Raw genomic sequence first — 26103 nt, 5'->3', positions numbered from 1 at the left:
TCTCCTTAGGTAAAGGACATGATTCTTTATGATGGTCTTTTCCCCCAGCTCTTAGGGGTTAAGAGGCAGTCTAGGCTGAATAAAATTCCTACTTCCTTGTTTCAGGAAGATACTTTGTATTTCCCAGAACCTCCAGGATGGATGACATATAGAGTAGAAAAGCCCTCCTCCAAATATGAATAGTCCCCTTTTTGGCATTACCCTGTATGAGGGGAATAAAACCAGAATGTACAGCCTGTCGTAGAACTAGTGGATATAAACTTGTTATGCTGCTTCTCTGGATCTGTCCTGTTTTGTACTTGATACCAAGCTTGCCTTCTTAGGACCATTATATTTTTTTATTCTTTAGGTCTTTGGAATTAAAGGCAGACCATGTGTTTTTATATTACATTTTAAAATAGATGTATTCTGGGAGCTAAGAGTTTTATAAAGTGAAAAGATGGGTGGTTTTATTGGTCTGGTCCAGTCAGAGGTAGCTAAATGTATAAACAGTAGCAACACACTGGACCTAATTTACAGATGCAATTGGCATACTTTGTGATGCTAATTGGGAGTGGAATAAGTTTAAGTCAGCACTACAGATAAAATAATATTAACAAGAAATAGAACTTTTCCCTCTAGCCTATAAGCTCTTCCAGGACCGCTTTAGCTTGTAAGCTGGTTTGCTCATAATGTGCCCAGCACATAGTAGGACCTCAAAAAAAATAACTGGTAAAGATGTTTACAAGCGAAAGCTTGGTAAATTCAGTGATTTGGTTGTTTATAAGCTCCACATAGTGTTCAGAGTTGATTTTCATTAAACCCATTCCAAAGTGTTTATACACACAAACATACACAGAGTTGTTAAATTTGGAAATATCTGTACTTGCTACTATTGGGATTTCCTTAATCTCCATCTAGCTTTTTGTATTCTTGTTTCTGTTTATTTTTCTTCCATCTGAAGTCTCCTTTCTTATAGTGTTTTCTCCCTTTAAATTTGATACTCTTTTTTTTTCAGTCAGTTATGATGCCTATTACTGTCTTATATATTGGCCCTATTTTTGTTTTAACAATTTTTCATTTCATAAATGAAATTTATGAAAAAAGTTGGGGTTAGATTCTAGATTGAAGAATGATTAGGTTTGGGGGCTCAAAAACTGAAATCTAATCTTTGTTTGCCTCTCAGCTTCATTGCCAGGTTCTACATGGTGACGTTTACTCTGAGGGTACGTGCTCTCAGATTTAAGTCTGTTGGGAAAAGAGTGTCTTCCCAGTAACCCCTTTAGGTATCCCAGGAGTCTTTCTGGATGAACAACTTGAGTTTTAAGCCCATTCTCGAACTAGTGACAAGAATTAAGGGAATTTAATATTCTGATTGGCCAAAATGAGTTGCAGATACTGTATCTGAGTTGGTGCAACTCCACCTGAAAAATGGTGGAATAGAATTGGGGTGGGGATAGAGAGGATAGTTTCTCAGAAAGAAGTTGAGATAGTATAACAAAAAGAAGAGAGAATAGATGCTGGTACAGCATAAAAGTTAGCTATTCAGTATTTTGATTGACTGAATTTTTTATTTTTAAGGGATCAGTGAGGCTTTCTACATTTTTTAGTCATCAATATATGAATATAGTTTAAAATGTCAAATAGTGCTAAGAGGCCTATAACAAAAATAGCAATCCTTTGCTCTCCCTCTACTTTTCTCACCCCTTTGACTCAGGAAGTAATCACTTTCAACTTCTCTATCTGTTTCTAATGATACTTGATGAAACGAGAAGAAACAGCTAAAAAAAGTGAGAGTGATTACCTCGAGGCAAGGGGGAGGAAAAAGGAGCAGAACTAAATACTGTTACTTTTGTTATAGGCCTCTTAGCACTATATGACATTCTAAACTATGTTCATGTATTACTTTGATAAGTAAAATCTTTATAATGTCTTATTATCTCTTATTCATTAAATTTAGACATCTGCTGGTTTTAAGATGAATGTTGGCATTCATTTTCTTAACCTATCTTTCTTGGCGCCACTGTCTTGATAAAATTACATACTCAGATTCAGTGTTTTCGTTAGTATGACCACATAACCATGTATGTATTGCTTACAGCTGACCCACCTCCTATGACTAAATATCCTGTCTTGTGTAACTTATTTTTTCTTGAAATTCACAAGGAATTTATTAGATTCTCATTTAAAATTTTCTTTGAATTTATAGCTTAGCCTTCCCACGCCCACCAAGAGTTCTATAAAATTTGTATTTGTATAATTTTTCATGTGGTCATATCTGTCAGGTTACCTGTCAGTTTTTTTCTTTTTCCTGTAATTGTATTCCAGTTTGGACTATTTATTCTAGGCCTGCTTCAGAGCTTAATTTGCTTTTGTTGACATCCTAGGAATCTTTTTGCCTTTCTTCATTGGTTCCTCTGCTTTCAGTGTCTTCTTTTTTCTTCCTTTACTCCTTTGTTTTGCTATAGTATGTTCTCTAGTTATTTCCTGAGTAAAGGTACATTGGAATTAAATATTTTTTGAGAATGCATATCTGAAAATGATTTTATTCTCTCATACTTAATTAGTAGTTTGGCTGTGTATAGGAGAGTTATCATTTAATGGGTGTAGAGTTTCAGTTTTGCAATATGAAAATTGTTCTGAAGATGGATGGTGGTAATGATTGCATAACACTATGAATGTACTTAATGCCACAAAACTGTACACTTAAAAATGGTTCAGATGATAAATTCTATGTGTATTGTATGAGTTTGCTAGGGCTACCGTAACAAAGTATCATACACTGGGTGGCTTAAACAACAGAAATTTATTGTCTCGAAGTTCTGGAGGCTGGAGTCTGATCTGAGAGCAAATACTGGCAGGTTTGATTTCTTTTGAGATCTTTTTCTGGCTTGTTGGATGGTTGTTTTCTCCCACTGTCTTCATGTAGTCTTCCCACTGAGTGTATCTGTGAACTAATTAGCTCTTAAAATGACTGGATTAGGGTCCATCCTAATGACCTCATTTTACCTTAATTACCTTGTTAAAGACCCTATCTCCAAATTGTAGTTACATTCTGAGGTGCTAGAAATTAGGACTTCATCTCAATTTGAGGGGGTGGGAGTTCAATTCATAACGTATATTTTAACCACAATTTTAAAAATACACATAAAAATGTGATTATAGTCAATTATTAACCCATTTATGTTTAGTTGTTACGAAGTACGATAAGAATTAGATCAGTTAGTATGTTTACATTTGTTGTATTAATTTGACATTAAATTCTTCATTATTTTACACTTTTGTCATAGGTGGTGGTTTATGCCATAATTGTCTGCTTACAATTTAGCAGTATTAGCAAGATTACTATACTGCTTTTACAGTAACATATAATGACTAAATCATATAAAATGTAATATTCTTCAGATTATGAAATGACAATACATTCTTATTTTGATCTTGATATAGCTTATTGTAATTCAGAGAGTAATAAGTAAAGTTTTGTGATACCTGACAAAATAATCATATAAGGATTAATGCCTTGTATATAAAAGACATTAATTAAATCAGTTGTTGAAGAAATAAAATTATAATCTATATTTTGAGAGCAGGATTTTTGCTTGATATGCCTGTCTTTACTCTCAGGCTTTAGCTCACTGTTCTCCTGGTCTGTAGTAACTACTCAGTAAACATTCGTTGAATGAGTAAGTGAATGAATTTTGATATGCATGGGACTTTAATCTTTGTCATTATTTTGTGCTTTCTCATATTAGGGATGTTTTTAAAGTGGTATTTTCAAAAGTAGATAGGATAAGTTGGCATTTTATTTCACCTGTTCTTTAAAAACAAAAAGAAAAGCCTTGACTTTAAATAGTCTTTTGTTTCAGACTAGTATGTAAATTTTTGTTTTCCCCATGATGGGATTCTCATCCATGTTGTTTCATTAGTAAGCATGTCTAGCAATTAAAATTACTTGAGAAAAGAGTAAGTTTTAAAGCATTGAATAGAATAAAATAATTTTATAAATTGACCTGTCTTTTTGCATTACTTACAGCTTATTGAATTTGGTTATTTGGGGATTTTCCCCTCTTCATTGTTTACTGAGAGATCTGTAGCCCAACCAAACTTCCGGAGCTAGTCACTTGGGTATTGTCACTCTGCTGATTTTTATCAGAAACAGGAAATTGTCAAGTTATGTGTTAAAAGTACAGCAGATTCTAAAATTGCGTTTATATTAGCGTGAGAGATTTCCCTTTAGAATTTTTTTCTGTCACTATCTGGTTCTTTAATTTTTCCTCAGAATGTAACAACTGGCTTGCCAAAAATGGTCATATTTATCATGATCTTTATACATAGCAAACAGTGCCCTTCCTCATAGTTTACAGATCATACACAATATAATAAAATGATTTGATAAGATGATTGATAAATTGACTTAGTGTCATTAATATATAGATCTACCTAATGAATTTGTAAAAGTAGATTGGGAAGAAAATGTTGTTAGGTGTTTGGCCTGATTTTATTCCCATATTTAGATTAGCAATTCTCTAAAGTTTCCTAAAATGGACCTTCTAGGGAGTTTACAAGGCCAAAACTGTTTTCATTAGACTGTGATGTTCAGTTTCCGTTGCGACTCTGGAGTTTGCAGAGAATGCATGAAGTGCAGTGATGTTAAGATGTCAACATTTGGAAGGTCTGCAAAACTCAGTGAATGTATATTGATGATACAAAACCACGAATGAGTAAAAATAGTTCCATTTAAAGCATAAGGCAGATCAATGAATGTTTTCTGCTATATATTTATTTTAGTTTATATATACTCCACTTTTTGGCATGTGGGTGAGATTTGACACATACTTAGAGTTATGTTATCACTACCACAGTCTTAAGTACAGAACAGTTCCTTCACCTGCTCTCAAGAAAAAAAAAATTTTCTCTTGCTTTCAGAGGAGCCTGGCTAGAGTTTGTTCAAGGGTAGAGTCTTTGTCATAGATTACCTTCTTCAGCTTTTCTTTCATAGGGGTTTTCCCCATATTCTCCAGCTCCCAGCGACCTGTCTTCCTGGTTTCTTTGACCAGAAAGATTGGGTTCTCTTATCTGAGTTTCAGTCTCCCATGTTGTTGCTCAGTTCTGGGCATGACTGTGCCTGCATTCAGGGTGAAGTGGTGAGAGAAAGGATAGGTGTCCTTTTAGGGTCTTAATGTATGTGCCATCTCCACCATTGTGGCAGCAGCACAGATCCACACAGAGACTGGCCTTAAGACAGAGCTGGGAGAAGAAAAAAGAAGAAGAAACCCTTATGGTCTTAACTCACTCTGGCTTTCTAGAGCCTTTTCCCACTGTCTTTTGGCCAAATGAGCTTCTCTTGAGTTTTTTCCTTACTGCACCTGCTACGCAATTTCCTATTCTGCCTGGCTTTGGGTCAAAGCTAGGAAATTGTGTGTATGTGTGTTGGGGGTGACCAAAAGGAAATTTGTCATTGCTGTATTGGTCTTTTTTCAAATTGATTTCCCTCTCCAATCTACCTATATATGTTTCAGAGTCTTTAGGTAGCTAATTCTGTGTGTGTTTGTGTGTGTGTGTGTGTGTGTGTGTTTTCCTGGAGATTTAATTGTAATCATTTGGGGAGAGAGATTACAGTAGGCTTACACTCATCATTCCTGGAATTGAAAATACTTAGGCCAATGAGTTTTAATACGTGAAACAGTATGGAAAAGTTCATTATAAACTTTTAGATTCCATGTTAGAAACTAGTATTTAAGAAACTCTAGTGCTTGTCAGATTTTAGTGTAGTATCAAAAAAGAATCCACAGTTATCTGGAAAGACTCTTAAAATACTCTTCATCTTTTTCCTACTACATCTGTGTGAGACCAGGTTTTCTTTTCAGCCTAAACAGTGTTGTAATACATTAAATGCTGAAACAGATGTAAGAATCCACCTGTCTTCTATTAAATCATACATTAAAAAGATTTGCAAAAATGTAAAATAATTCCACTCTTTTCACTGATGTTTTGTTTTGGAAGGTATAATTTTCATAAAAATATGTTAAAATGCATTGGATTAAATGTGATTATATTTAATTGAATTAAAAGTATCCCAATATTTTCTTAATTTTAATTCCTGACATGGTAAATATTGATAGATATAACTGATATAAACAAAAAAGCTCTTTGGGCCTTCAGTTTTAAGTATGTAAAGGGATTTTTGAAACCAAATAGTTTGAGAATTGCTGGTTTAGTAGTCATTGGTTTCCATGTATTTATAACATTTATACTCCTTTTCTGTTCCTTAAGAGTCAGCATGGTAATCAAAAGTACATGAACTCTAGGGAAGTGAAAAGAGCATGCATTTGACTCCCAGTTTTCACCATTTATTTTCCAAGGTTGAAAAGCCATTTAACTTGTTAGTGTCTGTATTATAGTTGTAAAGTGAGGATAATACTTTAAAGGATTGTTATGAGGGAAATCCTAGGATATACCTGAATTATGGACATTCAGTAAACATTCCTTGGTATAGAGTGACACATTTTTAGTGACTCCCAGCCTTTGTGCGAGTGTAAAACTTCTCTTCTTAAACTAGTAGTTCTCCAGCTCAATCTATTGATCCCTTTCCAATAAGAAAGAATGGTGTAATTTATGAAGATCTGTAGAACAGTAAATTCCATACTATCTTTACTGACATATTGAAATTATTGAGTTCTTTAATTCCAACTTGGTTCTGTTCTTGTGGTAACCAGATCAGAAAAAGCCAGAAGTACAAGTCCAGTTTGGAAAAGAGATTGGAAGTGAATTTGAAAAACAAACTGAGATCAGGAAATAAGCCCAGGAAAAAAAGGCAAGCAGGGTGTGAATACTATAAACTGGGACTAATGTCAAGTCCAAGGTCCATGATGTTCATGTAATCAGAGCAGAGCTGGCAGTCAGTGGGGATCAAAATCAGCAGTACAGATTTTAGGAAGGAAATCCAACACTTGATGTCAGGGGAGGAATTGGACACTGGTTGGTAAGGCTCCTGGTTTCAGGTAGTAGGTATAGGGACAGAAAGACAAAAGGATAGGAGTCCAGATCCTGAAAGCAAGAGTAGGAGCCAGGAGCATCCCAGTGCAAATATCTTTAGTGTAGTTGAAAACATGGAGCTGAAGCTTTTGCAGGAGAATGTGGAATATTAACTGACAACCTTATAACCAGGCCTCTAGGTTGGCTCAAAGTGCAGTGGAGTCATTTCATATTTAATTTATGTCATTTGAAATAAGTGTGGCTAAAAGAAAGTAAGAGAGAAATGGCTGTTAAAACTGTATATGTTTCTACCTATCAGTCTACTCTGAGCATCTGTTCCAGTGTAAGCATGAGGTGGGAAGCATTATTTTGTTTTCTCAGTTGATTTCAGTTGCTGTCCCTCTTGTAGTATTAACACATGTCATTTCACTTTGTTACTTGTTTTTAAAGATACATAGTTTTCCCTACTATACAGACTCTAAATTAAAGTTAGTTCTTTGGTACTTAACTGAAGAAATGGTCATCAAAGGAAAGCTAACTTTTAAGTGGGTTTTTTTTTTGGAGGGAGTGTTGTTTGTTTTTTGCTTTAGATTCTGATTGTTTAGGTTCTAAATGTAATTCTACTGTAAAGCAGATTTAGTTTTATACCTCCTTACTACTCTTGACATTTCCTTTTAGCTCATACCTGCCCCATGTTTCCTTACCCATACTTTGTGTTCTGGATGCCAGTTCCTATTAACTAGCTTTCAGTTGGTTTTCTCTCTTTTTATAATACATTTAAAGAATTAAGTATGTACCTGTTGAAAATATTCAAACCATACATATATATGGAGTAGGGAGGGAAAATCGTACCAATCTTAGCACTCACTGAGGCTACCTCTGTACAGTTTGATGTATATCCTCCCTGAACTTTTTAGTGCATATACAAGCATATGTAATAGGATTTAAAAAAACATAATCATAATAAACATTGTTTTGGAATTTGCACCATTTGCTTAATATTTCTTGGACATTTTACCATACCAGTATTTATAATTTAGACACTGTTATTGTACATTTCATTCTTGATTTTTCTTGATTATTAGCAGTGCCACAGCAAACATTCTTACATAAATGACTTTGGGTACTTTTATCATTTTTTCCTGTAGTTTGTAGATTGCTGGTTCAAAGAAATGTGCATTTACAGTTTTGACAGTTGTCCTTCAGAAATTTTGTTCTTGAAATATGTTAATCAAGTTAAAAAGACAAATTACAAAATGGAAAAATTTGCAATTTATACCAAAGACAAAGGGTAAATTTCCTGCTATATAAAGAGCTTCTAAAAAGTGAAAAAGAAAAGCTACACTAAAATGATCAAAAGATATGAATAAGCAGTCCACACAGAAAAACAAATGCACATGTTCCTTACATTTGGGGGAAAGGTACTCAATTTCACTGTAACAGAAAAATACAAATAAAACCTTCTCTGAAATAGCATTTCTTACCTATCCAGTTGGCCAGAATCCAAAAAATGGTTAACATAGTTTGTTGGCAAGGCTGTGAGGAAATAATCACTATCAGATATTGCTGAGAATACAAAAGGATAAAGAGCCAACAGATAGGAAATTTGGCAATATTCACAAAATTATATAAACCTTAAGCTTCATCTCAGCATTCGCCTGTGACCTAGAGGCACACAAACAGGAAAATAAAGTGATATATGTATATATATATGTGTGTGTGTGTGTATATATATATATATATATATATATATATATACACACACACTGCAGCACTATTTAATACCAGAAGACTGGAAACAACCTGTTGTCTGTCAGTAAGGTCTAGTTGAGGGAGCTGTGATACTTCTATATGATGAAGTACTGTGCAATAGTTAGAAATAATTATATTAGAAGAGAACTCTTTTATACTGCTATGGAATGATCTTCTATAATGATCTTTATATTTAAAAAGCAAGGTTCAAAGAGTATATACATAGTGTGCCTCCTCCTTTTGTGAGTGTGTATGTTTTGTTGCGGGAGGACATGAAAATTGGCATTTCTAATTTACCAATGTCTTATATATTCAGAAAGAAGCAATAGAAAGATAACCCAAGACAAATAAAAAAATGGTTATCATTTTGGGAGAGGGAGAGAAAAAAAAGACAACGTGAGTATGGAAGCAGACCCCTCTAAATGTACCTTGTCTGACAGTTTACTTTTAGAAACCATCTAAATATTTTATGTAATTATAAAATAAAATTAAATTAAAAAAGGAAAAATAAAGTGATCTCCAAAAAATGGAAACTTGAATTTATCCAGTTAATATTCTGCTTTTCCTGTAGGGTCTGTGTATTAGGGTAATCAAGTAATTAATGAGATGATGTTCTTTGTAGAACAAGAACAGTTTCTAAAAGCAGGTAGATCAAGCAGATCATCATTTTGGAAATAGTAGATCCAGGGAGTGAGCTTCAGTGGCTGAGAAAACCACTGGCTGAAGATTTGATGGGGAACTTGATAATGGATATTCATAATCCCACCATTCAGTCTTAACACAACTGACAATTGGGCAGCCAAATATAGTGCGCCGCCTATTTTTTGGCAGTAAGTAGTACACAAGAATACCTGTTAAGTATTCTTACACCAACAACAAAAGAACCTGGGAAGGAGAGAAAAAGAAAGAGTAAAGCCTCTAGATATAATTACCAGTTTACAGAAGATAGGGAAGATAAAGGAGCGCCATGAGGATGCATGTCAATCAAGTCCACAAATGCCGGAAATACTACAGAACAAAGCCAGGTTCTTCAACAAATAAATGGCAGGGAAAGAGAACTGTGTTAAAAATTAAGGAAACTTAAACATACTAACCAAAGTGTATGTATGTTACAGATGTAGCTTGGATCCTAGTTCAAATAAACCAGTTGTTAAAAGACTTAACAAAATTCATTCAGAAAAAATTAAACATTAATATTGATGAAATGAAAGAATTGTTGCAGGTACTCTTAACCTTAACAAAGAAACATTTTTAACAAAACAAGTTTTTAAAAATATTTTGATAACTGAATTTCAATATAATTGATTTTATTTGTGATCTTACATATTTTTATGCATTTAAAACCATATTCTGATTAGGTGTTACAGGTTTTACCAGATGCCAAAAGGGAGAGGGAGCCCTTAATTCATTGTTAATTTTTGTGGGGTATGGGTTCTTATCTATTAGTACTTATAGATGAAGTCATAGGATTCCAGCTCTCCCACCAAATGTTGCAGGGGACAGATGAACCACAGAGGCAGAATATTGATCATTGAAGTTGGGTAATATGTATGGGGCTTGTTTTACTATTCTCTACTTTCGTGTATGTTGAAATTCCCATAATTAAAAAATTTAAAGTTTTATAACAATTTTTAGTTATAATGTCAATAATGTAGTAGAATGCCTATTATGTTACATTCTAGGAGCACTAGATAATGTTGGTATTTTTTGGTCACTCTAATAGGTAGTGAATTAGTACCTTGGTTTCAGATTTTATTTCTATAATTATAAGGACATTCTGAATCTTTCCCAGTGCTTTCTGACCTTTTGTACTTTCACGTCCATAAATGATCTTAATTTTTTGCCAACTTTAAACTCATTTATTATCTTTTCTCATCATTTGTATGAGCTTTAATTATATAATCGGCTGTGACACTTGAACATATAACAAATATTTCCCCCAGCACGTTAGTCTGTTAACTTTGTTTTTTGATGTGATAGTAGGCACAGTAATGACTACCCAAAGATGTACACGACCTAATCTCCAGAACCTATGAATATGTTACCTTACATAGTTAAAGAGACTCTGCAGATGTAATTAAGGATTTTGAATTGGGGAGATTATTTTGAATTATCCTTATGGGCCCAAAGTAAATTGTAAGGGTCCTTATGAGAGGGAAGCAGAAGAGTTAAAAGTGAGAAAAGGAGACGTGACAGTCTAACTTAAAGATTAGAGTGATGCAGTCTTGACCCAGGGAATGGGAACAGCTTCCAGAGGTTGGAAATGGCAAGGAAAGGATTTTCCCCTACAACTTCCAGAGGGAACACAATTCTGCTGATAACTTTGATTTCAGCCTGTAAGACACATTTCATATTTCTGACCTTTGAAACTGAGATGATAAATTTGTGTTATTTTTAGTCACTAAGTTTGTGGTAATTTGTTACAGCAGCAGTAGGTACTAATGTCCTTTGCTATACCAAAGTTAAATTTTTTTTCATTTTATGATTTCTAATACTGGAATCATGATAATAAAAGACTTCCTTGCATCAAGAATATGAAAATTTATTTCTATATTTTATTTTTTGTTTTGCTTTTATCTTTAATCAGTCTGTTTTATTTCAGTTAAACTTTTAATTTTGAGATAATTATAGATTCATATGCAATTACAAGAAATCTTAAGACTTTGAGATCCAGTGTATTCTATACCCAGTTTCTTCCAATGGTAACATCTGGCAAAAGAATAGTATAGTGTAACAGACAGGATATTAATATTGATAATCAAGCTGCAGAACATTTCCATTAACAGAAGAATCCCTCATGCTGTCCTTATATAAACACATCCACTTCTTTCACCCTCCCACCCCATCCATAAGCCCAGATAATTTTGTCATTTCAAGAATGTCAGATAAATGGACTCACATAGTGTTTAACCTTTGGGATTGACCTTCCCCCCCCCCCCCATTCAGCATAATTCCCTGGAGATACATCATCCAGGTTATTGCACATAGCAGTCATTTTTTCCTTTTTATTGCTGAGTATTATTCCATGGCATGGATATACCACAGTTTGTTTAAACATTCACCTGTTGAAGGACATCTGGGTGGTTTACAGTTTTTGGCAATTACAGCTAAAGTTGCTACAAACAGTCATGTAAAAGTTTTTGTATGATTGTAAGTCTTCATTTTTCTGGGATAAATGCCCAGGAGTACAATTGGTCAGTTGTATTGTAGATGCATGTTTAGTTTTACAAGAAATTGCCAAGCTGTTTTCCAGGGTATTTGTACCATTTAAAATTCTCATCAGCAATATATGAGTGATTCAGTTTCAGCATATCCTTGCCAGCATTTGATATTGTCACTCTTTTATTGTAACTGTTCTGATAGGTGTGTAGTGATGTCTCAATGTGGTTTTAATTTACATTTTCTTAGCTAGTGATGATGAACATCTTTTCATATGGTTGTTTGCCATTTATATATCTTCTTTAGTTAATGTCTCTTTGTCTTTTGTTTGTTTTCTAATTGGAGTTGTTTTTCTGCTGTTGAGTTTTTCCTTTTATGGATTTTGCTTTCAGTGTCAAGCCTAAGAACTCTTTACCTAGCTCTGTAGCCTGAAGATTTTCTTGCAGATATTTTTCTACAGGTTTCATAGTTTTACATTTAAGGTTGTCATCCATTTTGAATTTGTATAAGGTGTGAGGTTAGGTCAGTGCACATTGTTTTGTTTTGTCTATTGGTGTCCATTAGCCTTTGCAATATTTGTTCTTCCTTCATTGAATTACTTTTTTCACCTTCGTTAAAAATTCAGTTGGGCATATTTTTGTAGGTCTATTTCTAGGTTTTTTTCCTTTGTTATATTAATATATGTGTCTGTCTCTTTGCAAATATGTACAACCTTGACTTAACTGTAGCTACATAGTAAGTTTTTCCCTACTTTATTGTAACTTTTGAAAATTGTTATAGCTATTCTAGTTATTCTACCTTTCCGTAAAAATTACAGAATAACAATGCCTATATATACAAAAAATTTTGCTGGAATTTAATAAGAATTATATCACCCATATATCAAGTTAGAAACAATTCACATCCTTACTGTGTTGAATCTTCTATTCCTAAACACTTTTATTTAGATCTTTGATTTCTTTCATCTGCATTTGTAGTTTTCAACATATAGTCATATTAATGTTTTGTTAGAGTCACACTAATTTCATTTTTTTCCTTTTATTATTCAGTGGTATTGCTTTTAATTTTGTTGTCTATATGTTCATTGCTAGTATATAGAAATACAATTGATTTTTGCAGATTGATCTGTGTCACACAAATTTTGATAGGTTAATTTTCATTTTCACTTCAGTGTTATATTTGATTTTTCTTGAGACTTTTTTGACCCATGGATTATTTAGAAGTATATTCCAAATATTTGGAGGTTTTTCTGTTATCTTTCTGTTATTGATTTCTAGTTTTATTCTATTGTAGTCAGAGAACACATTATATGACCAGTTATTTTAAATTTGTTGAGATCTATTTTATGGCTCGGGATATGGTCTTTCTTGGTATTTATTCCATGAGCACTTGAAAAGCTTGTATATTTTGCTATTGTTCAGTGGAATATTCTATAAATGTTGGCTAGATCCTGTTGGTTGAATGTGTTATTGGTTTCCTTTACATCCTTGCTGATTTTCTGTCTGGCTGATGGGTAATGAAAGTTCTGGATTCTTAGTTGGTCTTTACTTACATCACCAGGCAGGGCTGTTGGAGTGCCCCATATAGCCTCTTAAGGGGAGAAGTCCAGGTTTCTTTCTTAGGTTTTTTTGGTATGGGTGGGGCCAGTTTTTCTGTAGTGTTTGCAGTAGAGTGTTTATTGTCTAAAAGTTTTGTCTTGCTAGGCTGGGTGGCTTTTGAAAAAACTAATTCCTGAGTGAATTACTAATTCCTAAAAATACTAATTCCTGATGAGAAGCTCTGAAGTAGAGGCCTAAGCTCCTGTATTTTTATAAAAGCTCCATAAATGATTCTACTATGTAGGGAAGGCTTTCATTAACCAAAATACACATTTGAAGCTAGTTAGACTTGAGTTGTAACTTTTTATTTGGAAGTAATTTCAAACAGAAAAGTTGCAGGAATACAAATTAATTTTTCTGGTTTTTCTCTGTTTGTCAATACTTGAATACCAGAGCATCCTCTTTTTTTTAAGCGTTATTAATTTTGTTGCTGTACGTACTTGAGTCATTCCTTTAGAAGACTATGTGGTAGGTTTTGAGGCCTTGCAATTTGCCCCCTCCTCCCAAAAGTATCTACCTTGTAGATACAGTATCTACACTTGAATGCTAGGGGTTTTTGAATTCTAGATTAAATGCATTTCTCTGAGTACATTGAAGAATTTGCTTCATTGTTAAGAAAGCAGAATGCTATTCATTATCCAAAACCAGAAGCTGATTTTATTTGTTTGCTGAACCAGGGGTAGCTATTTATGTAAAATAATCTCTCTGAAGAAAGCAGAGAGCTAATCTAGGTTCAGGAGTGAGTTAGGCTTTTAGCATTTCCTTTCTTTGTTCTTAAAGTGTTTGTTTAAATTGGAATTATTTGTTCCTTGAATTTTAGTAGAACTTGCCTGTAAAACCATCTGGCCCTGGTGTTTTCATTATGGGAAGATTTCTTAATGACTGATTCAGTTTTATTACTTTTGTTATTTTAATTTTCTATAAATTTGTACATTTTACTTATTCTCAGATTTATTGATAAAGTTTTTAATATTGCTATGTCTTTGGAGTGTCTGTAGCATCTGTAATTATAATTCCCTTTTTATTCCTGGTGTTTGGATGTGCTTTTTCCTTTTTTTTCATTCATCAGTCATTCCAGAACTATGCCTGTTTTTTTTAGTCATGACAAAGAACTACCTTTTGTTGAGCCTTTCTTCTATATCTTTGTTTTCTGTTTCATTAAATTCTGCTTTTATTTGTATTATTTCCTTTTATCTACTTTATATTCTTCAACTTTTCTAACTGAAGACAGATAATCTGTTCATTACTTTTATTTAGCTTTTCTTATTTTTTTGAGGTAACTGTTTAGAACTAAGAGTCTCCTTTTATACACTCTTTTGCTGCATCCCACAATGCTGTAGTCATTTTATTATTTTACTTACAAGTATTTTCAAAATTCTATTATGATTTCATCTTTGGCTCATGAGTTTTTAGAAGTTTCTAAATATATAAGGTTTAAAACTATCTTTTTGTTATGATTATCAGAATGTGGTTGTAGGATACCAAGTGAAAAATGTAAGAGGCTCTTTTATGTGCTAGCATTTGGTCAACTTTTGTATGTGTTCTGTTTGTATTCTTCTGTTTGGAAGTAATACTTGTATATGTTTATTACATCAGACTTAATGGTTATGATGTCAGTTTTTCTTTAGCTTTACTAATTTTTTGTCTCCTTGATTTATTACTGAGATAAGTATGTTAAAAGTTGTCCTCTGAAGACAAGGGATTTGCTAATTTTTCTTGGTGGTTCTGTCGATTTATTTTGGAGCTACATTAATAGGTACATGTAAGTTTAGCTGTTATAATATATATATATTGAATAAAAACCTTGTATCATGATATGCGAATTTCTTTGTTACTAGTAATAGTTTTGCCTTACAGTCCTTTTGTGTGTTAATATTAACTCCACCAATTTTGTATTGATTAGCATATGCCTGGTATTTTAGTTTTTTTCATGTTTTTATTTTCAGTCTTTCAGTGTTCTTAGATGTGTCTCTTTTGGAAAGTGTGTAGACTACTACTAGTTAAACCTTATATGAAATGTTTTCTATGTGCTTACAGTGCAGAAGCTGCTGAAAATGGCAGAAGAAGTGGTGGTAGTAGCCAAATTTGATTATGTGGCCCAACAAGAACAAGAGCTGGATATCAAGAAGAATGAGAGATTATGGCTTCTGGATGATTCTAAGTCCTGGTGGCGAGTTCGAAATTCCATGAATAAAACGGGTTTTGTGCCTTCTAACTATGTGGAAAGGAAAAACAGTGCCCGAAAAGCATCTATTGTAAAAAACCTAAAAGATACCTTAGGTAAGTTATTTTTGTATTAAAACAAGAACAACAATGCTTTTTCAAAAATGGATGGTAGAGCTTGGTTCTTTGTACAGAATTTTGGCAGGAGTGGGCAGAATTGACTAGAAAAGGCTAGGGCTGGGATTTCAGCTAGGCAAGATAAGTTTGGCTCATAGCACGTGTTCAAGTCAGGAGACTAGTGAAGGTCAGTTTCTGTAAATCTAGTTGGTGGGTCTGGCCAGAGTTCAAGAGTCAAGCCAGAGTGATGCTGATAGTGGAAATGATTCTGCTCTTCTGACAGGGGCTCCTGGAACCATGAGTGCCTGTTGGAGTTCAGGCAGATTCTGCATTGAATTGAGATGGGAATAAATGAGTGAGATGAAGAGTATCCTCCTTGTCCTTAAGACAGTTTATTTTACATGATACATTGCTCTGTTTTACTCTAATGGCTTACATTTTGAACTTTGCTTTTAAAATAAACCATCATTTTATTCTTATATTTGACAGAAGAGTTTTAAATTGTGGAACATTACTATAGACTAGCATCTACAAAGCTGATCTCTTTTTTTATTTTCTCATTTTTCCTCTTCTTTATTCCCTTAACTTTAAATTTTGTTCGTTTTTCCTGGCCCTCTATTAGGGCCAGAGATAAGGGAACCTACTTTACACTGGGCTTGGCCAAGCTGCTGTGATAGGAAGGAAATATGCACAGATGAGGGCTAGCCTTTTTTCTTTTTTAAATTCTCCTTGGCTAACAGGAAGGAATTGGGAGGGACAGAATTTCCCTCAGGTATTTGGGCAAGCATGCTGTTACTTAATAGTTCTTTGTATATATGTAGGAGAAAAGGTAGAATTTCTCCTTGCAAAAAGATAGTTTGGGAGTAATGTGGCATGATTGACAAATATAAAATATTATTAACTGCTTTATATTAGTTTTTATTTCTTATTCAGAGGTATTGTTATTCTGTACTAGAATGTTCTTTCAATTACCAGTAATAGAAGACAGTTCTTCTATGTCTTTACCCAGTGTAAACAGTAAAAACTAAAACACAGTACTATTCAAAGTAAGATATAAAATATGGAATATCAATTTCTGAGCTAAAAAACATTTCTAGTATTCTAAAAGTAATTTAATAAATGGAGTTATTAATCTAAATTTTCACCATTATACTTAACTGCTTTAACTAGGACTACCTTTTCTGAGATTTTAAGGTTTTAAAATAAGGCCACTATTATTAGGTTTTAATACTAGTTTTTAAATGGAAAACAGTACACTTATGAAATGGAAGACAGTCAGAAAGAAATTGTCCTTGAATAGCTGAAGAGCCAAAGTTGGAATCAGGAATACTTCTGATTTTGTATATACTAGACATTTATTTAATGCATGTTAATTAGAGGTGTTGGGGAAAATTAAGATAACTTCTACCAAGAAAATATGTCTCATAGTGATGAAGGTACAGAAAGGGCTAGGGCCACACCTAGATAAACTATCATGTTCCTTTTTAAAAAGATAGTGATGTCCTGGGACTAAAGCAGATATGACAGTAATTAACAAAAGATAGTGAAAAACTAATATCATAGAGCAAAGAGGAAAAAAATCCCAGTTTTAGATATGACTGCATATAAATTTTAAAAGCCTAATGAGATACAATTTTTATGATTTGTCAATACTCCTGGGAAACCTTCTGTACTATTTTCTGATATTACTGAGATGATTTTAGCTAGACTATATCTATTTAAGTCCTAGGCTTTGTTAGTTTTATTACTATATTACAGTTATTGCTGTTTTCCAGGGTACTTGGAAACATTCTGTTTTAAGGTAGTGGTGTATATGGTTAACCTGTATACTGGTATAAATCCATCTTTTGCATCAGACACTCTTGTCTCCTTTCTCAGAATTTCTTAATCCCATTTTCGTAACTTAATTGTTCCATATAATTAATGGATTTTTTCCACAGTGATTGTGCTGGTGGAGACATTATTTGAAGATTAAGAAAGAAAAGGAGAAAACAAAGGGAAGAATGAATACATGACTATATTTTCAACTATTGAAAAAAAATATATACTTAAAAGCTTCTTTCAAAATAAGTCTGAATAATAAGGTCATATTTGTGGCCGTCATGATATACTTGTTTTATAGGTTCTGTTAGAGTTCACGGCAAAAATGTTTTGAAAAGAGAGAAGCCTCAGGAAAACTTTCTATTGCCTGGGTGTGGGCCAAGTCACATGGATTGGGTGTGGGGAGTTTCAGTGTTGCAGAACCAGGAAATTCATTGCGAATTATCCTGAGCTGAGTTAACAAACTGACAAAAGAGAACACGGGATTTTTTTTCAGAATGGATTGGCTAAACGTCTTTAAAGATTTTTTCAGTAAGTTAATCTGTTTATTAAATCTATTTCACCTTTATGAATTTAAAGGAAAACTATATGGAGAGAACACGGTGGATTTATAAAGACTGGTGCTTTATGTTGTTTATGAAACAAGCTAAGTGATTGGTGATACATCAAATAGTAATAGCTTTGACTTGATAAGTAAAATAGTTTAAAAATGTTTTTGTATCGGTGTTTAAGTTACAAATAAGAAGAGGATATAAATAATCGAGCTTGTTGCAATTAGTTCTTTGAACTTAACATAGGTATTTGAAGTGAATTAAATTGTAAACTTTAAAAATATGAGAAAAAAGATAAAGTGAGCAGATTCCTTCACCCTCAATATTTGAAGTCACATGATACTGTTTTTAGTGCTTTTTACTTAGATTTCAGAGGACCATTGTACAAGATAATGTTTAATAAAAGCACCAGTAAAGAGAATGCTTTGACTTAATATCAGATTGCAAGAAATTGCTATTTTGGTAAATGTGAGATTTGGCATTTTGAAATGAGTTGTGAGCGCAAACTACATACAAAAAATATGAAAATACTGAAAAAAATAGTGAATTCTTGGATTGGTTTTGAGTTTGGGTCATAAAGTAAGACTATTACTAATAAGAGTCTAATCTGTGTATATACTGATGGGCTTTTTATGCTCATATGACAGTGAAATTGATTTGGTCTCCTTGAACAATTGCTCAGTGGTTCTAGAAAAATGAGCAGAGAAATTGTGCACAGGAATTCTGCATAAGGAGTCTAAGGAAGCAGAGTAACCTGTCGAGAGATGTCCAGGAAAGGGCAGAATGTAAAGGGAGCAAGCACTTTATTGAAAAGGAATGTTGGAATTGAGACTCTTTTTTAAAAATATTGAGATTAAGACTCTTTTTTAAAAAATTGAAGTATAGTTGATTTACGATGTTGTGTTAGTTTCTGGTGTACAGCATATTCTTTTTCATTGTACTTAAAAGCTATTGAGTATAGTTTCCTTTGTTATGCTTGGGACCTTGTTGTTTATCTGTTCTGTATATACTAGTTTGTATCTGCTAGTCCCAAACTCTTAATTTATCCCTACCCCTACTTTCCCATAAATTTGTTTTCTATGTTTTTACATCTGTTTCTGTTTTGTAAATATGTTCATTTGTGTCATTTTTAAAGACATATAAGTGATATATCTGTCTTTCTTTGTCTGACTTCACTTAGTATGATAATCTCTCGTTCCATCCATGTTGCTGCAAATGGCATTATTTCACTCTTTTTTATGACTGAGTAGTATTCCTTTGTATATGTATACCACAACTTCTTTATCAGATCATCCGTCGATGGACACTTAGGTTGCTTCCATGTCTTGGCCATTGTAAATAGTGTTGCTATAAACATTAGGGTACATGTATCTTTTCGAATTGGAGTTTTCTCTTCATATATGCCCAGGAATGGGGTTGCTGTATCACATGGTAAGTCTACTTTTACTTTTTAAAGGAATCTCCATACTTTTTTCTATGGTGGCTGTACCAAATTACATTCTGACCAACACTGTAGGAGGGTTCCTTTTTCTCCACACCCTTTGCAACATTTATTGTTTGTGGACTTTTTAATGATGACCATTCTGACCGATGTGAGATGATAACCTCATTGTAGTTTTGATTTACAGTTTTCCTGATAATTAGCAATATTGAGCATTTTTTTCATGTGGCTATTTGCCATCTATATATCTTCATTGGCGAAATGTCTGTGTAGACCCTGGTATCCTTCAGCTGCCGTGCTCACAAAATTACCAGGGCAGGTCTGTTGAAGTCAGGCACTAGGACCCACTGTAGTTGTGTGTAGTCACGCTCCTGGATCCACTGTGGGCTACAGGGTCAGCCCAGACCCCATCCCCTGCTCTGGGTGTGCAGGCATGTGTTAACGCTGGATCTACCCCAGCCATTGCACCAGTATTCTGCTCAGGATGTCCCTCAGTGCTGTGTATACAAAGGCATTTGTGGTACAAATCAGTCAGAGCTGCCTGGGACCCGGCTCATATTTCAGCCCAATTTCCGATGTCACACAGCCCCTGGAAATGGGCTCAGATTTCAGCTAGGGGAAACCCACCAGTGACTGCACTTACAGAGCAAGCCAATGAGGACACTGCTATGGCAGGGTCCTGCCCCTCCCTTTGTACACACCAACAGTGGTGTTTTTTATGGTGGACCCAGGCTTCTTTATACACACTCACAGCCTCAGCCCATACCACGCTCCAGTCCCCTCCGACTGTCTCCACACAGCCAACCCAGTCCTCTTCCCAGATCTGTCCTCTGAAGCTCAAGCTTCAGCACCCAGTTGTAGCACACACCAGCAGCCCTGCATCCTGGGCTGGGGACTGCCTGGACCCTCGGTGCCGGTTTCTCTTTGTTCTGTCTGCTGCAAAGCAGCTACTGTGCTCTCTGAGCCTCTGAAGCTCCCCTTCTCTCCTGGCTGACCTCCCCACTGGTGAACGGCTTCCCAGGATGAGGGCACTGTTTCACTGCTCCCTCCCCATAGTGCAGGTCCTGTCCCAATTATTATTTATTTATTTTTTTTGTCTTACCTGGTTACATGGAAATTTTTCTTATAGCTCCACTTCTGTAAGATCTTCTGCCACAGTTCAGTAGGTATTCTGTGAGAATTGTTCCACAGAACAATTGTATTTTTGATGTATTTGTGGGAGAGGGTGAGCTCTGCATCTTTCTGTTCCACCATGCTGAAGCCCCTCAGACTCGTTTGTTTCTTTGGTTAACTTTGGTGGCCAAGTGAATCCTTCTGGAACATATCTTTTTTGTTTACTTTCTGAGGAGTTGTTAAAATTTTAAATTCATTTTTGGGGGTTAGTTTTTCTTTTGAAGAGCCTATTTTTTCATTCATTTGTTTATCAACATTTTTATTGAGAGCCTACCTACTGCAAACCAGACAAAACTTACAGAATGAAAAACTAACACTGACTCTCACAGAACTTCCATTCTGATGGGGAGGTAGATGGTGGTTATTATTGATTATCAATGATACAGTGGATTTCATATCTAAGTTTGATTGTAATCAACTGGAAGTGGTATAAAAAGAATATATTGATCGTTGATACAGTGATTTAATATATACCATCAATACAATATAAAATTACTGTTCTCTCTATTGAGTCTTAGAAAGTTGAAAATTATTCTTAACTTATACATTTGTAGACTTGAGGGGTCAGGATGTGAGATTTGTGACCAAAATATTCCTTTCCTCACTGCCTGCAGCAAGCCAAAATTTGTATTTATTTAGCTTTGTAGCTTATTAGAAATAGGCTATTCACCCACCTTTTCCCTTAATGGACTTGAAAAGTGAATGAAATGATATCTGTGCTCCTTTAGTGGTAGCCAGACTACCCTTGAGAACAAAAAGGGTGCATTGTTTTAGATAAAGCAGAGAATAATTTTAAAAAACAATAGTTTTTCATAAAAATAAATAGATAAAAATACAAAAATCCAAGTAAAAAACCTACAATGGAAAGAACATCATATATTTGTATTTAGAATTCCTTAGTTCTGCTCTTAGATATACCACTTATTAGCCATGTGACCAAGAGTATATAACTAATCTTTCCTCAGTTTGTGAGAAAGAGGAGAGTTGGGCAAAACTAGATGATCCTGGAAAGTCCCTTCTGACTCTGAAACTCTTGTAGTCCTGCTAAACAAATGATCAGTCTTACATGTGTCATAGAAATCAGGGGAAAATCCATAAAGGAGAAACTGGTTTTGAAGAAATAGGAACATAAGAACAGAATTATAGTTCTCTAAAGAATTAGTAAGAATCAGTAATACTTTCTTAGGCCTCATTCTACTGAACATTTATTTACTCTGTGATTTAGATGGAGGGAAAATAACATGCTTAAGGTAAAGAAGGCCTGCTGATCAAAGCATAACTACTACAGTGGGTTCAGAAAGAATTTGAAAGCTAAAAACTGAGAAGTAAGTAAGATGAATAGAGGCAGACATTAATGTAAAATTCTACATTAAGTTTTAAAAAGGAGTTGAAAAAATTGCTGAGGATCTATCCTGACATGGTTTACATGATTAGAAGACTGAGTAAGAGCTGCTGTGAAGATGTAGGTGCTAAAAAAAAAATCTCAACACATTGTATGATGGCATTGATTCAGATCTGTGAGGTGCTCAGATGAAGGGATGCAGTTGTTCCCTTATGTGTGTGCTGGCTAAATAAAACATGACAAGACTATTGATATAGTTTAACAATGGTATTGAGAAACTCAGATGCTTCCAAATACTGACATCAAGTTTATCAAAGGATTTGGAAACCAGGTTAATAAAGAATAGTTAAAGGGTACAAAGATTTGCCTTAGGAAGAGGACAACTATCGTGTGAAGAAGGAGTATTCACAGTGCTTAACCAGATTCTTAAAAACTTCTGAATAATTAATAATACATTGTTTTGGTTAAGAGAACAATGCTATAGGAAGAGAGAGAAGTAAGACTAGTGGATTGGAATGAGGAGAAGATTGAAAGCTATACCTACGCTTTTGGGTTTTTAAACAAAGCTAATGATAAAAGTGCACATCCTCAGTGCTTAGACTTGAGTATTTCCCTCCCAACCCTGGCTGGTCCAGCTATTTATTGGGATAATAAAGGTTTATGTATTCTTGAAAAAGTAAATGCCAGAAGCACTAGGAGGTAGGAAAATAATAACCATCATTGGTTGAGTACCTGCTGTGTGCTGAGTGTTTTTCCTATAAACTTTAAAAAATTCTTTACAAATATTTTCAGAGATAGGTACTTGCTACACACCACCATTTTACAAACAAGGAAACTGGAGTTTGAAGAAGATTAAATAACTTGACCAAGGTCAGATTAACCAATTCAGTAGCAGAACTGAAAGTTAAACTTAGGGTCTCTTTTGTTAGAATTTTCCTAGTGCACACATTATGACTATAGAGTAGGGAAAGGCTTAAGAGTCAGATAAGCAATGGACTGGGAATATTTGATGCAAAGAGGACTAATTGAGATTAGGAGGATAGTGATGAACTAACTGTGAAGTTGGGAGGAATTTAGAAAAGATAATACATTGATCTGAGGGAGCCTTCTGGTTGTAGAGTGATCTAATTGTTGCTGATTGTAACATAATTGAGAAATTAATAGATACTAATAAAGTACTTTTACATCTATTCTCTCACTGATAACCTGAGATTTGAAAGACCGTTTTTTAGCAGTGGAAGGGCAACAAATAGGTCCTTCCCAGAGATCTGTCAGCAGGGATAAAACAAACTGTCAATCATGTGTGTATTTGTTAGTCACTCACATGATAAACAGCAACACTCTATGTGGGCCAGGCACTGGAGAGAGTTAAAGAGGTGGTTAAAAACATGGTTTTTAATTTCCAGGAAGAAATACACATAGTGTTGATCGTTACAGTAAAAATACTTACAGAGAAAAGTAGTGGTACGAAGGAGGAGTACATCGACTTTGGAGAGAGAGAGAAATCTTCAGTGAGAAGACATTTTGACTGAGTCTTGAAGAATGAGAATGGGAAGTGTTTTAGGCAAAAAACATCATGTGCCAAGTCTCAGAGCCTTGAAAGAGCATTTTTTGTAACAGGTTTTTTGTAACTGAGGAGCTTGTATAGCTGTAGCATTAGTTGAACAAGTATGAAGTCATACTCACAGGAGAGATCACAGAGGGCTTTGTGTTGCGTAGAAAACAAGTATTCTAAGCTTATGTTCTTTCTCTGAACTGTTTCTGGCCTCAAAGATCAAAATAGGTTGTTCTGGTGTTTTCTCACTTGGGACTTTAGTAGTTGGGTCTGTCTAAAAACTCTTTTTATTCTCTTTTTTGGACAAGGTATATAATTCATCTTAGACATTATATTTTTTCAGAATCAAAAGGAAAACATTTTGGAACTAGCCTTTATTTTCAGGTTTAAAATTTTATATTTGCTTATACCAGTATTCAGTTTAATCAAGTTAACAAACATTTATTCAGCATCAGCTGTGTATACAGTTCTAAATAGTCTAGGAAATGCAAAAAATGAGTGAGACATTGAAATGTTTCTCTGGAAGCTTACACTCTAGTAGATGGGCTTAAAAGGCAAACACAGGAAATTCTAACATACAAGTACCTCAGAAGTACAAGGTGCTGGGATGCTTAAAAAAGGAGAGCTTACATGTCATTGGGGGTGACGGTGAGAAATGAAGGATGTTGAGAAACACGAAGCAGGAAGGTGAATAAAATAATAAAGTTGTTAAAATAATAAAAACCCACACTTCTTGAGTGGGTAGATTTTTGAGAGACAAAAGTTTTAATAAAGTTTTGGGAAGAAATTAGCAAACAAGGTAAACTTAAGTCATGAAGGTGGAAACATCTAATTCAGGGGGTTTAAGTGGCCCATTTTTATTAAATGTAGAGCAGTTTCTGTGCAGGGCATTATAGAAAGATGCTTTTATTTAACATTTACTCTGTGTGCTATGCTTTATTTTATTCAGTTCTTACAAAACTCTTGTGCTGTTTCTTCCATTTCTGGACTCAGAAAAGTGAAATAGCTCCACAGTTAATAAGTAGCATACCTGGGATTTGAACCCAAAGGCTAATTCAAGGTCTGTGCTGTTTTCAGTAGTCTATAAGCCTGGAAAGGAAGGCTTGAGGACATCCTGAAGACTGCTGTAGATCCTAGGCAGAGTATTTCTCTTAATTTGACAGACAGGAGAACCACTCTTGGCCTTTGAGCAATAGGGTCATGTGATTGTAGCTATAATATAAGAAGATTAACTTCTTGTTGTGGTTGATGGGTTGAAGTGGAACAGATTGGATTAGTTAAAAACAAACAAACAAAAAACTAGTTACAGGGTAGTGAAGGCTTAAGCACAACAACATAGCCCTGAACTAGCACATGAAAAGTGGAAATGGAAAGTGTTGGCAGAAAGGACAAATGACTTTAAGGATTTGATGTGGGAATCTTCTAAGAAAATAATTTTTATGAGGTAAAAGTTATGAAGTTAACTATTTTAAAGAGTACAGCTCAGTGGTATTTGGTTCATTAACAGTGTTGTGCAGCCATCACATGTAATTCCAAACCATTTTCATCACCTCAAAAGGAAACCCCGTTCCCATTAAAGAGTCACTCCCATTACTCCTCTCCTTCAGCCCCTGGCAACCACTGATCTGCTTTCTGTCTGTATTGATTTACCTATTCTATTATATTATTTCATATAAATGGAATCATACAACATGTGACCTTTTGTGTCAGGTTTCTTTCACTTAGCATACTGTTTTGAGGTTCATCCATGTTGTAGTATATATCACTACTTCATCCCTTCTATGGCTGAATAACATTGCATTACATGGATATACCACATTTTGCTTATCCCTTCATTTGTTGATGGATATTTGGGTTGTTTCTTTCTTTTGGTTATTGTGAATAGCGAGACTATGAACAGTTGTATACAAGTATTTGTTTGAATACTTATTTTCACTTCTTTTGGGTGTATACCTAGGAGTGAAATTATGGTAGTTCTGTGTTTATTATTTTGAGGAACCATCAACTGTTTCCCACATCGTTTTACATTTTGACCAGTAGTGTAAGAGGGGTTCCTGTTTCTCTATTTCCCACCAACACTTTTTTTTTTTTCTTTTTTTTTTTTGGTTTGGTTTGTTTTGGTTTTATTATAGCCATCCTAGTAGGATGTGAAGTGATATTTCATTGTGGTTTCGATTTGCATTTCCCTAATGACTAATGATGTTGAACATCTTTTCATGTGCTTTTTGGGGTATTTGTGTATCTTCCTTGGATAATTATTTATTCAAGTCCTTTGCCCATTTTTGAGACAGGTTGTTTTTCTTTTTGTTGTTGGGTTCTAAGAGATCTTTATATATTGTGGATATAGACCCTTATCAGAATTACAACTTTCAGATATTATTTTCTAACTCTGTAGGTTGTCTTTTCACTTTCTTGATAGTGTCCTTTGCACAAGTGTTTTTTATTTTAATAAAGTACAGTTTATCTTTTTTTTTTTT

General features: G+C 34.3%; 1 protein-coding gene across 4 annotated transcripts in view; it reads left to right on the top strand.

Moving 5' to 3' along the window:
- The window catches only part of NCK1 (NCK adaptor protein 1), a 68106-nt gene that overhangs the window by 32904 nt on the left and 9099 nt on the right, over window positions 1-26103 (top strand). For 3 of the 4 annotated variants that reach the window (XM_074370827.1, XM_074370830.1, XM_010947699.3), the window contains one exon: window positions 15501-15743. In XM_074370827.1, coding sequence (XP_074226928.1) covers window positions 15518-15743 — 226 coding nt within the window. In that variant the 5' untranslated portion in view covers window positions 15501-15517. Of the gene's footprint in view, window positions 1-15500; window positions 15744-17948; window positions 18096-26103 lie in introns of those variants that run through there. The other variant, XM_045511192.2, reaches the window with a different exon arrangement.

Source organism: Camelus bactrianus, chromosome 1 (genome assembly GCF_048773025.1).
Source record: "Camelus bactrianus isolate YW-2024 breed Bactrian camel chromosome 1, ASM4877302v1, whole genome shotgun sequence".
Lineage (NCBI taxonomy): Eukaryota > Metazoa > Chordata > Mammalia > Artiodactyla > Camelidae > Camelus > Camelus bactrianus.
This window is presented reverse-complemented; position numbering and strand designations above follow the sequence as displayed.